This window comes from Melanerpes formicivorus, unplaced genomic scaffold (assembly GCF_026170545.1).
Source record: "Melanerpes formicivorus ecotype bairdi unplaced genomic scaffold, bMelFor1.0.p_v2 SCAF_364, whole genome shotgun sequence".
NCBI classification, from domain to species: Eukaryota; Metazoa; Chordata; class Aves; order Piciformes; family Picidae; genus Melanerpes; species Melanerpes formicivorus.
The window spans coordinates 136,939-152,238 of record NW_027142716.1 but is presented as its reverse complement, the minus strand read 5'-3'; the positions used below and the strand labels follow the sequence as shown (position 1 = coordinate 152,238).

The 15,300-nt window shown below is 61.1% G+C and overlaps 1 protein-coding gene across 1 annotated transcript in view; it reads left to right on the top strand.

Moving 5' to 3' along the window:
• The window catches only part of ARAP1 (ArfGAP with RhoGAP domain, ankyrin repeat and PH domain 1), a 39,689-nt gene extending 28,914 nt beyond the window's left edge, over positions 1-10,775 (top strand). Inside the window, 7 exon segments of the mRNA XM_068170378.1 lie at positions 944-1,057; positions 2,049-2,191; positions 3,109-3,191; positions 4,531-4,581; positions 4,967-5,030; positions 5,952-6,107; positions 8,023-10,775. Coding sequence (XP_068026479.1) covers positions 944-1,057; positions 2,049-2,191; positions 3,109-3,191; positions 4,531-4,581; positions 4,967-5,030; positions 5,952-6,107; positions 8,023-8,040 — 629 coding nt within the window. The 3' untranslated portion in view covers positions 8,041-10,775.
• The last annotated feature ends 4,525 nt before the right edge of the window (positions 10,776-15,300 follow it).

Here is a 15,300-nt window from a genome sequence, read left to right as displayed (position 1 = left end):
AATGGAGGTGGAGATGGGAATGGAAGTGGGGATGGAGGTGGAAGTGGGAATGGAGGTGGAGATGGGGATGGAAGTGGAGTTGGAGGTAGGGATGGAGGTGGGATTGGAGGTGGAAGTGGGATTGGAAGTGGGAATGGAGGTGGAGATGGAGATGGAGGTGGAGATGGAAGTGGAGGTGGAGGTAGGGATGAGAATGGGGGTGGAGGTGGGGGTGGAGGTGGAGAATGGAGGTGGAGGTGGGAATGGAAGTGGGGATGGAGGTGGGAATGGAGGTGGGAGTGGAGGTGGAGGTGGGAATGGAAGTGGAGATGGGAATGGAGATGATGGAGATAGATGGAAGATGAAGATGATGGAGATAGAATGGAAGTTGGAATGGGGATGGAGGTGGAGGTAGAGATGGAGATGGGGGTGGAGGTGTGGGGATGGAGGTGAGAATCGAGGTGGAGGTGGGGATGGAGGTGGAGATGGGGATGGAGGTGGAAATGGAGGTGGAGGTGGGGATGGAGATGATGGAGATAGATGGGAATGGAGGTGAAGATGGGAATGAATATGGAAGTGGGAATGGAGGTGGAGGTGGAGATGGGAATGGAAGTGGGGGTGGAGGTGGAGATGGGGATGGAGATGGAGGTTGAGATGGGGACTGATATGGCAGTGGGAATGGAGATGAGGATGGAGATGCTGGAGATAGATGATGTGAAGATGGAGATGAGGGTGGAGATAGATGGATGTGTGGGGATGGAGACAGATGGGGATGGAGCTGGATGTGGAGCAGCAGCATGCAGTGGATGCAGTGACCTAGAGATGGGAGGGAGAAGCAAGACCTTGGGAGACCTTCAGGAGCCAAGCCTGACCCCACTGTGGGGGTGTGTGGCGGGTGCCAGGGTGGGGGTGGCAGGTGCCAGGGGTGCTGCCTGAGCCCCTCCTGTCACCATGGCCCCCCCAGAGCGCCCCCTGCACTACTCAGAGAAGGTTCTGCCCATCCTGCACTGCCTGGGCACCGACAGCTACCTGGTGGTGAAGAAGCAGGCGGCCATGGAGGGCATGCTGCTGTACCTCGGTGAGCAGGGCAGGCACAGCATGGGGTGCCCTGGGGTGGGGTGGAATGGGGTGAATGGGGTGGGATGGGCTAGACTAGGGGGGGTGGGATGGGGTGAGGTGGGTGGGGTAGGATGGGTGGGATGGGTTGAGTGAGATGGGGTGGGGTAGGATGGGATGGGATGTGGTGGGATGGGGGTGGGATGTGGTGGGATAGGTTGTGGTGGGAGGAGGTGTGGGATGGGTTGGGTGGGATGGGATGGAAATAGGATGGGGACAGAGATGGGATGGGATGTGGTGGGATGGGTTGAGTGGGATGGGATGTGGTGGGATGGGTTAGGATAGAAATAGAATGGGGACAGATATGGGATGAGATGGGATGTGGTGGGATGGGAAGGAGAGGGAATGGGATGGGATGGCAATGGGTTAGGATGGAGATAGGATGAGGATAGAGATGCAATGGGGATGGATTGGGTTGGGATGGAATGGGGATGGAGATAGGATGAGGATAGAGATGGAAGGGGAATGGAGATGGGATGGAGATGGGATGAGGATAGAGATGGGATGGGAATGGAGATGGGATGGAGATAGGATGGAGATAGGATGAGGATAGAGATAGAAGGGGAATGGAGATGGGATGGAGATGGGATGAGGATAGAGATGGGATGGGAATGGAGATGGGATGGAGATAGGATGGAGATAGGATGAGGATAGAGATAGAAGGGGAATGGAGATGGGATGGAGATAGGATGACGATAGAGATGGGATGGGAATGGAGATGGTGTCAAGGAATGGGGATGATGGAGATGGGGAGGGGGTGAAGATGGGGACGGAGATTGTGCCAGGGAACAGGGATGCAGACAGGAAAGGGCTGGGAATGAGCTGTACCGTTCCTCCCAGCCTGTGGGATGGGGTCCGGCTGCACCCTCCCTGGGGCGGGGTCCTGAGCCCCGGGGGCGGGGGCAGAGTGTGGGGGTGGGGGCAGCGTGGGGAGCTGAGCGCCGTGCCCGCAGCCAGCAGGGTGGGAGACTGCAAGCACGGGATGATGAAGTTCCGGGAGGAGAGGAACCTGCTGGGGCTGGGGCTCAGCACCGGCTTCCACGATCGATACTTCATCCTCAGCCGCTCCTGCCTGCGCCTCTACAAGGAAGTGCGGGTGAGCCCTGCCCCGGGCCCTGCCCCGGGCCCTGTCCCGGGCCCTGCCCTGCTCCTGCCTGCACTGCCCTGACCCTCCCTGCCCTCCCCTTGCCCTGCCTACACAGCCCTGCTCCTGCCTGCACTGCCCTGACCCTCCCTGTCCGACCCTGCCCCTGCCTGCACTGCCCTGCCCCTGCCTGCACTGCCCTGCTTCTGCCTGCACTGCTCTGACCCTCCCTGGCCCTGCCTGCACTGCCCTGACCCTCCCTGCCCGCCCCTGCCCTGCTCTGCCCTCCCCTTCCCTGCCTGCACAGCCCTGACCCTCCCTGCCCTCCCCTGGCCCTGCCTGCACAGCCCTGCCCCTCCCTGCCCTCCCCTGGCCCTGCCTGCACAGCCCTGCTCCTGCCTGCACTGCCCTGACCCTCCCTGCCTGCCCCTGCTCCTGTCTGCACTGCCCTGACCCTCCCTGCCTGCCCCTGGCCCTGCCTGCACAGCCCTGACCCTCCCTGCCAGCCCCTGGCCCTTCCCACCCTGCCCTGGCCCTGCCAGCACTGCCCTGCTCCTGCCTGCACAGCCCTGCCCCTCCCTGCCCTCCCCTTGCCCCCCCTGCACTGCCCTGCCCCTCCCTGCCCTCCCCTTGCCCTCCCTGCACTGCCCTGCCCCTCCCTGCCCTCCCCTTGCCCTCCCCTTGCCCTCCCTGCACTGCCCTGCCCCTCCCTGCCCTCCCCTTGCCCTCCCCTTGCCCTCCCCTTGCCCTCCCCTTGCCCTCCCTGCACTGCCCTCCCCCTCCCTGCCCTCCCCTTGCACTCCCTGCACAGCCCTGCCCTCCCTTTGCCCTTCCTGCCTGCCCTGCCCGCCCCCGGCCCTGCCTGCAGAGGCTCTGGTGGTGGCCCCGCAGCCCCCAACCGTGGGCCGGTGGCTTCCCTCCCCCCGCAGAGCCACAAGCCGGAGCGGGAGTGGCCGGTGCGGAGCCTCAGGGTCTACCTCGGCATCAAGAGGAAGCTGCGGCCCCCGACCTGGTGAGCCGCGGCCCCGGGCTCGGGCGGGGGCGGGGACGGCGCCGCGGCGGGGAGCGGCAGGGGGAGGGGACAGGGAGGGAGCTGCACTGAGAGGTGGAGGTGGGGACAGGGGTGGGGTGGGGATGGAGATGGACAAGGTGGTGATGGTGACAGGGATAAGGATAGGGAGGAGGAGGGAGGTGGATTGAGAGATGGAGGTGGGGACAGGGGTGAGGTGGGGACAGGGATGGAGATGGACCAAAGGATGGGGATGGGGATGGAGATGGATTGAGATGGTGATGGGGACATGGATGGGGACAGGGACGGAGATGGGAATGGGAACAGGGAGAGGGACAGGGATGGAGATGAAGGTGGGGACAGGGATGAGGACAGGGATGGAGATGAAGGTGGGGACAGGGATGGAGATGAAGGTGGGGACAGGGATGGAGATGAAGGTGGGGACAGGGATAGAGATGAGAATGGGGACAGGGATGGGGACAGGGATGGAGATGAAGGTGGGGACAGGGATGGAGATGAAGGTGGGGACAGGGATAGAGATGAGAATGGGGACAGGGATGGGGACAGGGATGGAGATGAAGGTGGGGACAGGGATAGAGATGAGAATGGGGACAGGGAGAGGGACAAGGATGGGGATGAGGATGGGGACAGGGATGAGTATGAGGATGGGGACAGGGATGGAGACTGGGTTGGAGACAGGGATGGAGATGAAGATGGGGACAGGAATGGAGATGGAGTTGGGGACAGGGATGGAGATGAGGATGGGGACAGGGATGGGGATGGGGTTGGGGACAGGGATGGAGATGGGGTTGGGGACAGGGATGGGGATGAGGGTGGGGACAGGGATGGGGATGGGGTTGGGGACAGGGATGGGGATGAGGATGGGGACAGGGATGGAGATGGGGATGGGGACAGGGATGGAGATGGGGTTGGGGACAGGGATGGGGATGGGGTTGGGGACAGGGATGGGGATGAGGATGGGGACAGGGATGGGGATGGGGTTGGGGACAGGGATGGGGATGAGGATGGGGACAGGGATGGAGATGAGGATGGGGACAGGGATGGAGATGGGGTTGGGGACAGGGATGGGGATGAGGATGGGGACAGGGATGGAGATGAGGATGGGGACAGGGATGGGGACAGGGATGGGGATGAGGATGGGGACAGGGATGGGGACAGGGATGGAGATGAGGGTGGGGACAGGGATGAGGACAGGCCCAGCGTTGGCCACCAGATGTCAGAGCAGCCTCACAGTGCTGGAGTGTGTGTGGGGGTGTGACCACTGGGGTGTGACTTTGGTGTGACCTGGTGTGACCTTGACCTTCCCCTTGTCCCCTGCCAGCTGGGGCTTCACTGTCTGCTGCGAGAATGAGAAGCAGGAGAAGCAGCAATGGTGAGGAGGGAGCCTGGGGGGGACACCAAGGGCCACCCCCACCCCGGGGGACAGGTGGCCATGGACACATTGGCTGTGGGGAGTGGGATGGCTGTGGGTAGAACATGGTTGGGCCACCTCTCTGGCCCCTTTGGTCACCTCTCTGGCCCCTTTGGTCACCTCTCTGGCCCCTTTGGTCACCTCTGGGGTCTTCAAGGTCCATCTCCCATCTCCAGAAGGTCCTGCAGGGGTTGGGGGTCCCCCAAATGGGCACCACCTCATTGTCCCCTCTGCCCCCCAAGGTCCATCTTCATCTCCAGGAGGTCCTGCAGGGGTTGGGGGTCCCCCAGGTTGGGCAGCCCCTCGTTGTCCCCCCTGGCTGGTGAACCCCTGTGTGCTCCCACAGGTACCTGTGCTGTGACACCCAGGCTGACCTCCGGGAGTGGTTTGCAACCTTTCTGCAGGTGCAGGTAAGAGAGGAGGGCAGGGGTCAAGGGGTGGCAGGGCCAGGGGGAGGTCACCTCCTGGGGTGCCAGCCTGGAGGCATCCTTGGCTGGCAGGAAGCCACTGGGGGTAGCCAAGGGTCCCCCAACACCAACAACCAGCAGGGAGGAGGGGAACTCAGGTGGCTGAGGAAGACAAACCATGGAATGGTTTGGCTGAAAGAGAGCTTGGAGGTGAGAGAGGCCAAGCATGGCCCCAGCCCTGCCCCAGCACCACCACCCCATGGTCCTCAGCACCACAGCTTCCCAACCCCTCCAGCCATGGAGACTCCACCACTGCCCTGGGCAGCCTGCCACAGGCCTGGGCACCCCTCAAGGGGCACAAATTGCTCCTCAGGGCCAAGCTCAACCTCCCCTGCCACAACCTGAGGCCATCTCCTCTTGGCCCAGCCCTCAGGAGCAGCCCTTGAGCCCCAGCTGGCTGCAAGCTGCTCTCAGGGAGCTGCAGAGAGCCACAAGCTCTCCCCTCAGCCTCCTCTGCTGCAGCCTCAACCCCCCCAGGGCCCTCAGCTGCTCCTCACAACTTCTCCACAGCCTTCTCCTCCTTCCCCAGACCCCTCCCCAGCTTCCTTGCCCTGCTCTGGCCCTGCCCCAGCCCTCAAGGTGCTCCTGGCAGGGAGGTCCCAACCCTGCCCCCAGGCTTGCAGCTGTGGGCTCCCCAGTGCCCAGCCCAGGGGCACAATCCCTGCCCTGCTCCTGCTGCCCACCCCATTGCTGCTCCAGCCCAGGCTGCTGCTGCCCTCCTTGCCCACCTGGGCACCCCCTGGATCCTCTCAGGCTACCACCACTGCCTAACATCTCCCAGGCCCTTTCCTGTTGGGGTCCCTCCTCCATGGGGTCCCTGTGAGCCAAGGACGGTCTCCAAGCCGTTGCCTTCTCTCCCCACAGCACGATGGGGCCCTGTGGCCCTCAGAGAGCTCCAAGGTGAGGACCCAAAGGTCCCAGCAGGACTCCAGGCTGGGGAACCTCTCCCTGATCCCCCTGAGGGGCTCTGAGAGCGACATGAGGAGCAGTGTGGCTGCCATGGCCACTGACCCCCTGACTGTGAGTAGCTTGAAGTCTGCTGGGGGCTGCTGAGGGATGCTGGGGGCTGCTTGGGGCTGTTGGGTGGCAGCTGGGGGGCTGCTGGAGCTCCTCTGCACCGCATCCTTGGCAGCTCCTGGCCACCAGGGCCACCTGGAGAGCTCCATGGGTCACCTCCTCAGCTACCACTGTCAGGCTCTGGACCCCAGGTGGGGAGGGGGAGGTGGTAGCTCAAGCTTTGGGTGCCACCAGGAGAGCTTTGGCCTGGGGACAGCTGGAGGTGGCTGAGCCTTTGGGTGCCACCAGGAGGGCTTTGGCCTGGGGACAGCTGGAGGTGGCTGAGCCTTTGGGTGCCACCAGGAGGGCTTTGGCCTGGGGACAGCTGGAGGTGGCTGAGCCTTTGGGTGCCACCAGGAGGGCTTTGGCCTGGGGACAGCTGGAGGTGGCTCAAGCTTTGGGTGCCACCAGGAGAGCTTTGGCCTGGGGACAGCTGGAGGTGGCTCAAGCTTTGGGTGCCACCAGGAGGGCTTTGGCCTGGGGACAGCTGGAGGTGGCTCAAGCTTTGGGTGCCACCAGGAGGGCTTTGGCCTGGGGACAGCTGGAGGTGGCTCAAGCTTTGGGTGCCACCAGGAGGGCTTTGGCCTGGGGACAGCTGGAGGTGGCTGAGCCTTTGGGTGCCACCAGGAGAGCTTTGGCCTGGGGACAGCTGGAGGTGGCTGAGCCTTTGGGTGCCACCAGCAGAGCTTTGGCCTGGGGACAGCTGGAGGTGGCTGAGCCTTTGGGTGCCACCAGGAGGGCTTTGGCCTGGGGACAGCTGGAGGTGGCTGAGCCTTTGGGTGCCACCAGGAGAGCTTTGGCCTGGGGACAGCTGGAGGTGGCTGAGCCTTTGGGTGCCACCAGCAGAGCTTTGGCCTGGGGACAGCTGGAGGTGGCTGAGCCTTTGGGTGCCACCAGGAGAGCTTTGGCCTGGGGACAGCTGGAGGTGGCTGAGCCTTTGGGTGCCACCAGGAGGGCTTTGGCCTGGGGACTGCTGGAGGTGGCTGAGCCTTTGGGTGCCACCAGGAGGGCTTTGGCCTGGGGACAGCTGGAGGTGGCTCAAGCTTTGGGTGCCACCAGGAGGGCTTTGGCCTGGGGACAGCTGGAGGTGGCTGGGCCTTTGGGTGCCACCAGCAGAGCTTTGGCCTGGGGACAGCTGGAGGTGGCTGAGCCTTTGGGTGCCACCAGCAGAGCTTTGGCCTGGGGACAGCTGGAGGTGGCTGAGCCTTTGGGTGCCCATGGGTGGGTGGTCTCCTGGGTCCAAGGGTGTCCCCAAGGGTGTGATGCAAGGTGAGGAGATGCTCCCCAGCTCCTGGACAGGGAGCTCCAACCTCCATGGTGTTCCAAAGGTGCTCCAAGGCCACCCTTGGGTGTCTAAAGGTGCTCCAAGGGCGCCCATGGGTGTCCACAGGTACTCCAAATGGCACCCATGGGAGTCCAAAGGTTCTCCAAGAGCACCCATGGGTGTCCAGAGGTACTCCAAATGGCACCCATGGCTGTCCAGAGGTTCTCCAAGAGCACCCATGGGTGTCCCAAGGCTCTCCAAGGAGAGAGAGGAGCATCTCCTGGTGCTCCTCACCTGGGAGCCACCTCCAGAGCTTGGTCCCTGGATGCTGCCTCCCCCTGGCTCAGGTTTCCAACTCAGGGGAGGGCCCTGGGGAAGCTCCTCCAAGGCTTCACCCTGGGCTTGGCTCCATGGTGCGAGGGTCAGAGCCTGCAGGTCCTGCTCCTCAGGGTGGTCCTGGTGGAGCAGAAGGCCCTGCCAGGTGGGGAGGTCTCTCCTCTGGCTTTGGGGTTTGGATGTGTCCTCCCTCCCCCCCAGGCTGGGGACGCTGCTGGTGCCAGCCAGAGCTGGAGGAGGTGGAGGCCTAACTGGGACCTCTCTGCTCTCTGCCCCCAGCTCCTGAGGAACGTCTGAGCCGGAGGCTGGAGAGGGCCAGGGGAGTGTCCCCCCACCCCCAACCCCCCCTGGAGCAGCTGGGAGGTGATGGCCCTGTGGCCACCTCCGCCTGGGGACAAGGGAGGTGACAACCTCAGCTCCTTAAGGGGCCAGCCCTCTGCTCGCCGCTTGGCCGCAGGTCCGCCCAGAGGCAGGGCAGCCAGCGCCAGCCCCGCACCCCTGGCATCTCCTGGGGGCCCCTCCGGGCTCTGGAGCTTCCCACCAAGCCCCCAGGGGGCAAGCAGCAGGGGAGATGCCAGCCAGGGCCCCCCGGGGGGGCACGACCCAGCAGCCCCTGGGGACTGGGCACCTCCAACCCAACCAAGTGGGCACCTCCAACTGGGCAACTCAACCCAACCCATGGGCAGCTGAACCCAACCAATGGGAAACTCAATCCAACCCATGGGCAGCTGAACCCAACCAATGGGCAGCTGAACCCAACCAATGGGCAACTGCACCCAACCAATGGGCAACTGCAGCCAATGGGTAACTGCAGCCAATGGGCAACTGAACCCAACCAATGGGCAACTCAACTCAACCAATGGACAACTGCAACCTATGGGCAACTCAACCCAACCAATGGGCAACTCAACCCAACCAATGGGCAACTCAACCCAATCCATGGGCAGCTGAACCCAACCAATGGGCAACTGCACCCAACCAATGGGCAACTCAACCCAACCAATGGGCAACTCAACCCAATCCATGGGCAGCTGAACCAAATCCATGGGCAACTGCAGCCAATGGGCAACTCAACCCAACCAATGGGCGACTGAACCCAACCCATGGGCAGCTGAACCCAACCAATGGGCAACTGCAGCCAATGGGCAACTCAACCCAATCAATGGGCAACTCAACCCAACCAATGGACGACTCAACCCAATCAATGGGCAACTCAACCCAACCGATGGGTGACTCAACCTAATCAATGGGCAACTCAACCCAACCAATGGGCGACTCAACCTAATCAATGGGCAACTCAACCCAACCGATGGGTGACTCAACCCAACCCATGGGAAACTGCAACCAAGGGGCAACTCAACCCAACCAATGGGCAACTGCAGCCAATGGGCAACTCAACCCAATCAATGGGCAACTCAACCCAACCAATGGACGACTCAACCCAATCAATGGGCAACTCAACCCAACCGATGGGTGACTCAACCTAATCAATGGGCAACTCAACCCAACCAATGGGCGACTCAACCTAATCAATGGGCAACTCAACCCAACCGATGGGTGACTCAACCCAACCCATGGGAAACTGCAACCAAGGGGCAACTCAACCCAACCAATGGGCAACTGCAACCAATGGGCAACTGAACCTAACCAATGGGCAACTGCAACCAATAGGCAATTCAACCCAACCAACTGGGCACCTCCAACCCAACCAATGGGCAACTCAACCCAACCTACTGGGCAACTCAACCCAACAAATGGGCAACTCAAACCCAACCAATGGGCACCTCAATCAACTGGGCAATTCCAACTCAACCAATGGGCAACTCAATCAACTGGGCAACTCCAACTCAATCAATGGGCAACTCGACCCAATCAACTGGCCAACTCAACCCAACCAATGTGCAACCCAACCAATGGGCAACTCCAACTCAACCAACTGGGCAACTCAACCTAACCAATGGGCAACTCCAACTCAACCAACTGGGCAACTCAATCCAACCAATGGGCAACCCAACCAACTGGGCACCTCCAACTGGATGCCTCCAACATAAGCAACTGGGCAACTCCAACTCAACCAATGGGCAACTCAACCCAACCAACTGGCACCTCCAACTGGGCAACTCAACCCAACCCACTCAACCCGACCAACTGGGCACCTCCAACTGGACTCCTCCAACCCAACAACCGAGCAACTCAACCCAACCAACTGAGCAACTAACCAATGGACAACTCAACCCAACCAACTGGGCATCTCCAATGCAACCAACTGGGCACATCCAACTGGACTCCTCCAACCCAACCAACTGAGCAACTCAACCCAACCAACTGAGCAACTAACCAATGGACAACACACCCCAACCAACTGGGCACCTCCAACTGGGCATCTCCAACCCAACCAACTGGGCACCTCCAGCTGGACTCCTCCAACCCAACCAACTCAACCCAACCAACTCAACCCAACCAACTCAGCAACTAACCAATGGACAACTCAACCCAACCAACTGGGCCCTTCCAACTGGGCCCCTCCGATCCAACCAACTGGGCCCCTCCAACCCAACCAACTGGGCCCCTCCAACCCAACCAACTGGGCCTCCAACCCAACCAACTCGGCCCCTCCAACCCAACCAACTGGGCCCCTCCATCCCAACCATGGCTCAGCTGCTCCAAGCAGAGAAGCCAGATCCTGGCCAGGCCAGCTGGGACAGTCATGGGAGGAAGGTTCCTGCTCTTCCTCTTCCTCCTTCTCCTTGGACATCTCCTCTCAAAGGCAGGACAAAGTGGGAGCAGCCCATCCCGTGGGGCGCTCCAGGCTCCTGGTGTTGCCCTCCCCCCATCTTTGGGGGTCTTCCCCAGGGCATTGAGAACTTCTTCATCCCTCCCCCACGGTGGGGAGGGGGCACAGCTCTGGGACCCCCCACCCCAGCCCCAGCCTCTGGCAGAGGGGAAGGGGCAGGGGAAGGGGCGGCAGGAGCTGCCCCACCCTGGGCTTCCCGCTGCTGCTTCCTGATGGCATTAAAGGTCTTGGGGAAATGGTTTGGAGGTGTCCAGGTCCTGCTGGTGCTGTGGGCAGGCTGAGGCCATGGGGGGAAGACAATGGGGCCTGGGGGGAGCCCCTGGGAGGGAGATCCTGGGGGGAGGATGGGGCAGGGGTGGAGGGGATGGAGGGATGGAGGGATAGAGGGGTACAGGAATGGGATGATACAGAGATAGAAGGATACAGGGATGGAGAACACAGGGATCTAGGGATGGAGTGACACAGGGATGGAGAGATAGGGATACAGGGATGGAGGGATACAGGGATATAGGGACACAGGGATACAGGGATGGAGTGATACAGGGATATAGGGATACAGGGATGGAGGGATACAGGAATGGAATGACACAGGGGTATAGGGATACAGGGATGGAGTGATACAGGGATGGAGTGACACAGGGATGGAGGGATACAGGGATATAGGGATACAGGGATGGAGAGATAGGGATATAGGGATGGAGGGATACAGGGACACAGGGATAGGGATACAGGAATGGAGGGATACAGGAATGGAATGATACAGGGGTATAGGGATACAGGGATGGAGTGATACAGGGATGGAGTGACACAGGGATGGAGTGACACAGGGATATAGGGATGGAGGGATACAGGGAGAGGAATGGAGGGACAGAGATATAGAGATGGAGGGATAGAGGGATGGAGAGACACAGGGATATAGGGATGGGGGCATACAAGGGTGCAGGGATGCAGGCATATAGGGGAGCAGGGATGAAGAGATGTAGGGCTGCAAGCATGGAGGGAATTAGGGGTGCAGGAGTGGAAGAATGAAGGAATGCAGGGATCTAGGGATGGAGGGATATAGGAAGGTACAGATGGAGGGATGAAATGATGCAGGGATTTAGGGATATAGAGGGAGAGGGATGGAGGAATGAAGGGACACGGGTGTAGGATTGCAGGGGATGTAGGGATATAGGGATGCAGGGATGGGGGCAAGGATGAAGGGACACAGGGATGTATGAACACAGGGATAAGGCTGCAAGGATGTGGGATGTAGGGATGCAGGGATACAGAGGGGCAGGAACACAGGGATGGAGGGATATGGATGCAGGAGGTCAGGAATCCAGGGATGCAGGGACACAATGATAAAGGGATGCAGGGATACAGGGATGGAGGGATGCAGAGACACAGGAACACAGGGATGGAGGGATATGGATGCAGGAGGTCAGGGATATGAGGATGCAGAGACTCAGGGATACAAGGATATAGGGATGCAGAGACACAGGGATGGAGTGATCTGGGGATCTAGGGAGCAGAGGGATGCAGGGGTGCAGGGATGAATGGATGCTGACAAGAGCAGAGGGATGCAGGGGTACAGGGATGAATGGATGCTGAGAGGAGCAGAGGGATGCAGGGATCCTTGGGATCCTTGGGATGCAGGGATGAATGGATGCTGAGAGGAGCAGAGGGATGCAGGGGTGCAGGGATGAATGGATGCTGAGAGGAGCAGAGGGATGCAGGGATGCAGGGATGAATGGATGCTGAGAGGAGCACAGGGGTGCAGGGGTACAGGGATGAATGGATGCTGAGAGGAGCACAGGGGTGCAGGGATCCTTGGGATCCTTGGGATGCAGGAGGGGCTGAGTGGGCAACGAGAGGCAACTGATTGCATCCTCAGGGCTGGATCCTCTGCTGCTGAGCCGTGGTGGCCCTGGCGGGGGTGGGGATGGTCCCAGCAGCACCTCCCCCTCCTGCTGAGCACCCAGCCGGGGGTGGGGGTGGGGCAGGCAGTGAGTCACGCGTGGGTGGGGGCTGCCAATCACCTGCAGGCTGTCACCCACGGAGCTGCAGAGGCTGCTGGGGAGGGGGGTGGGGATGGGAGAGGAGACAGCTGGGTCTCCACCCCCACATTCAGCTCTCCCCTCAGCCCCCCCAAAGCTTTGGCTTCACCCAGGTCTGGCTGAGGCTCCTGGGAGAGGATCTGAGGGGCTGGAATCAGAGAATGGTGCAGGCCAGAAGAGACCTCCAAAGGTCATCCAGTCTGAGTCCCCTGCAGTCAGCAGGGACATCCCCAGCCAGAGCAGCTTGCCCAGAGCCCTGGCCACCCTCATCCAGGGCTGGAGGGGCCCCAAGCACCTCCCTGGGCAACCTGTGGCAGTGTTCCAGCAGCCTCCTGGTGCAGAACTTGTTCCTCACATCCAATCTCAATCTGCTCTGCTCTGGTTTGAAGCCATTGCCCCTGGTCCTGTCCCTGCAGGCCTTTGGGGACAGTCCCTCTGTAGCCTTCTTGTAGCCCCCTTCAGCTACTGCAAGGCAGCTCTGAGGTCTCCAGACTGAACACCCCCAGCTCCCTCAGCCTGGCCTCAGAGCAGAGCTGTTCCAACCCCCTGAGCATTTTCATGGCCTCCTCTGGACCTGCTCCATCAGCTCCAGGTCCTTCCTGTGCTGAGGGCTCCAGACCTGCACACAGCCCTGCAGGTGAGGTCCCCCCAGAGCAGAGCAGAGGGGCAGGATCCCCTCTCTCCATCTCTGGCCACCCTGCTTTGGATGCAGCCCAGGCTGCCCTTGGCCTTGTGTGCTGCAGTCTCACACTGCCTGCTCCTGGCCAGCTTCTCCCCCACCAGCACCCCCAAGTCCTTCTCCCCAGTGCTGCTTTCTCTCCCCTCCTCCCCCAGCCTGTGTGGACAGTGAGGATTATTCCAGACCAGGGGCAGGACCCTGCACTTGCTCTGGTTGAACCTCAGGAGGGTCTCCTGGGTGCCCAGGTCCCTATGGATGCCCTCCTGTCCCTCTGGGGTATGGACAAGAGGGAAAGAGCTTCTCCCACCCCTGCCTTGGTGGTTCCTCTGCCTCTCTGCTGGGCCAGGTGGTGTCAGGGAGCAGCTGGGGGCTGGGGTTCTGCAGCTAGAGTGCCACAGAGAGGAGTCAGGTGCCTGGCACCAAAGCCCAGTGATCATGGAACCATGAAATGGGTTGGATGGGACCTTAAAGGTCACCTAAGTCCACCCCCACCTCCTGCAGTCAGCAGGGACCTCTGCAACCAGAGCTGCATCCAGCCAGGCCTGGAATGGTTCAAGGAAAGGCAGCATGAGATACTTGGTCCAGATACTCCTTCATCATCCATCCATCCATCCATCCATCCCCATCCCCATCCAACCACCCCCATCCATCCATCCACCCATCCATCCATCCACCCATCCATCCATCCTTCCATCCCCATCCATCCATCCCCATCCCCATCCTTCCATCCCCATCCATCCATCCATCCATCCATCCATCCATCTCCATCCATCATCCATCCATCTCCATCCATCCATCCATCCATCTCCATCCATCCATCCATCCTTCCATCTCCATCCATCTCTCCATCTCCATCCATCCATCTCCATCCATCCATCCATCCATCCATCCATCCATCCATCCATCCATCTCCATCCATCATCCATCCATCTCCATCCATCCATCCATCCATCTCCATCCATCCATCCATCCTTCCATCTCCATCCATCTCTCCATCTCCATCCATCCATCTCCATCCATCCATCCCCATCCATCCATCTCCATCCATCATCCATCCATCTCCATCCATCCATCCATCCATCCCCATCTATCCATCCATCCATCCATCTCTCCATCCCCATCCATCTCTCCCTCCCTTCCCCCCCACCCCCTTTGGGCAAAGACCTCCTGCAGGTTCCTGCTGAGCTGAGGTGCAGGCTGGGGAGGTGATGGCACCAGAGCAGCACAGAGCCTTTGGGGCATGAGCTGAGGGGGTCAGTCCCAGCCCAGAGGGGGTGCCACTCTCCCTGAGGTGCCACGGGCAGTGGTGCCAAGCTCTGCCGGGCACCTGGGGTGAGTGTGAGCTCTGCCAGGGGCACCTTGGGCCCCTGTGTATGCTTGGGGGCTGCAGCTGAGCTTCAGGTCTGGAACATGTGTTTGGTGTCTGCCACCTGTGCTCAGTGCATGCAGGATGTGTGCAGTGCATGCAGCATCTCCTAGGTGCATGCAAGGCATGTTCAGAAAGAAGGCTGCAGGCTGGGGGCAGAGGGGCAGTGCCTGGGGGGGGAAAGGCCCTGGGGGGGTTGGTGGCAGCAGCTGGAGAGGAGGCAGGGGGTGCCCAGGTGGGCAAGGAGGGCAGCAGCAGCCTGGGCTGGAGCAGCAATGGGGTGGGCAGCAGGAGCAGGGCAGGGATTGTGCCCCTGGGCTGGGCACTGGGGAGCCCACAGCTGCAAGCCTGGGGGCAGGGTTGGGACCTCCCTGCCAGGAGGAGCTTGAGGGCTGGGGGAGGGCCAGAGAAGGGCAAGGAAGCTGGGGAGGGGTCTGGGGAAGGAGGAGAAGGCTGTGGAGAAGTTGTGAGGAGCAGCTGAGGGCCCTGGGGGGGTTGAGGCTGCAGCAGAGGAGGCTGAGGGGAGACCTTGTGGCTCTCTGCAGCTCCCTGAGAGCAGCTTGCAGCCAGCTGGGGCTCAAGGGCTGCTGCTGAGGGCTGGGCCAAGAGGAGATGGCCTCAGGTTGTGTCAGGGGAGGTTGAGCTTGGCCCTGAGGAGCAATTGGTGCCCCTTGAGGGG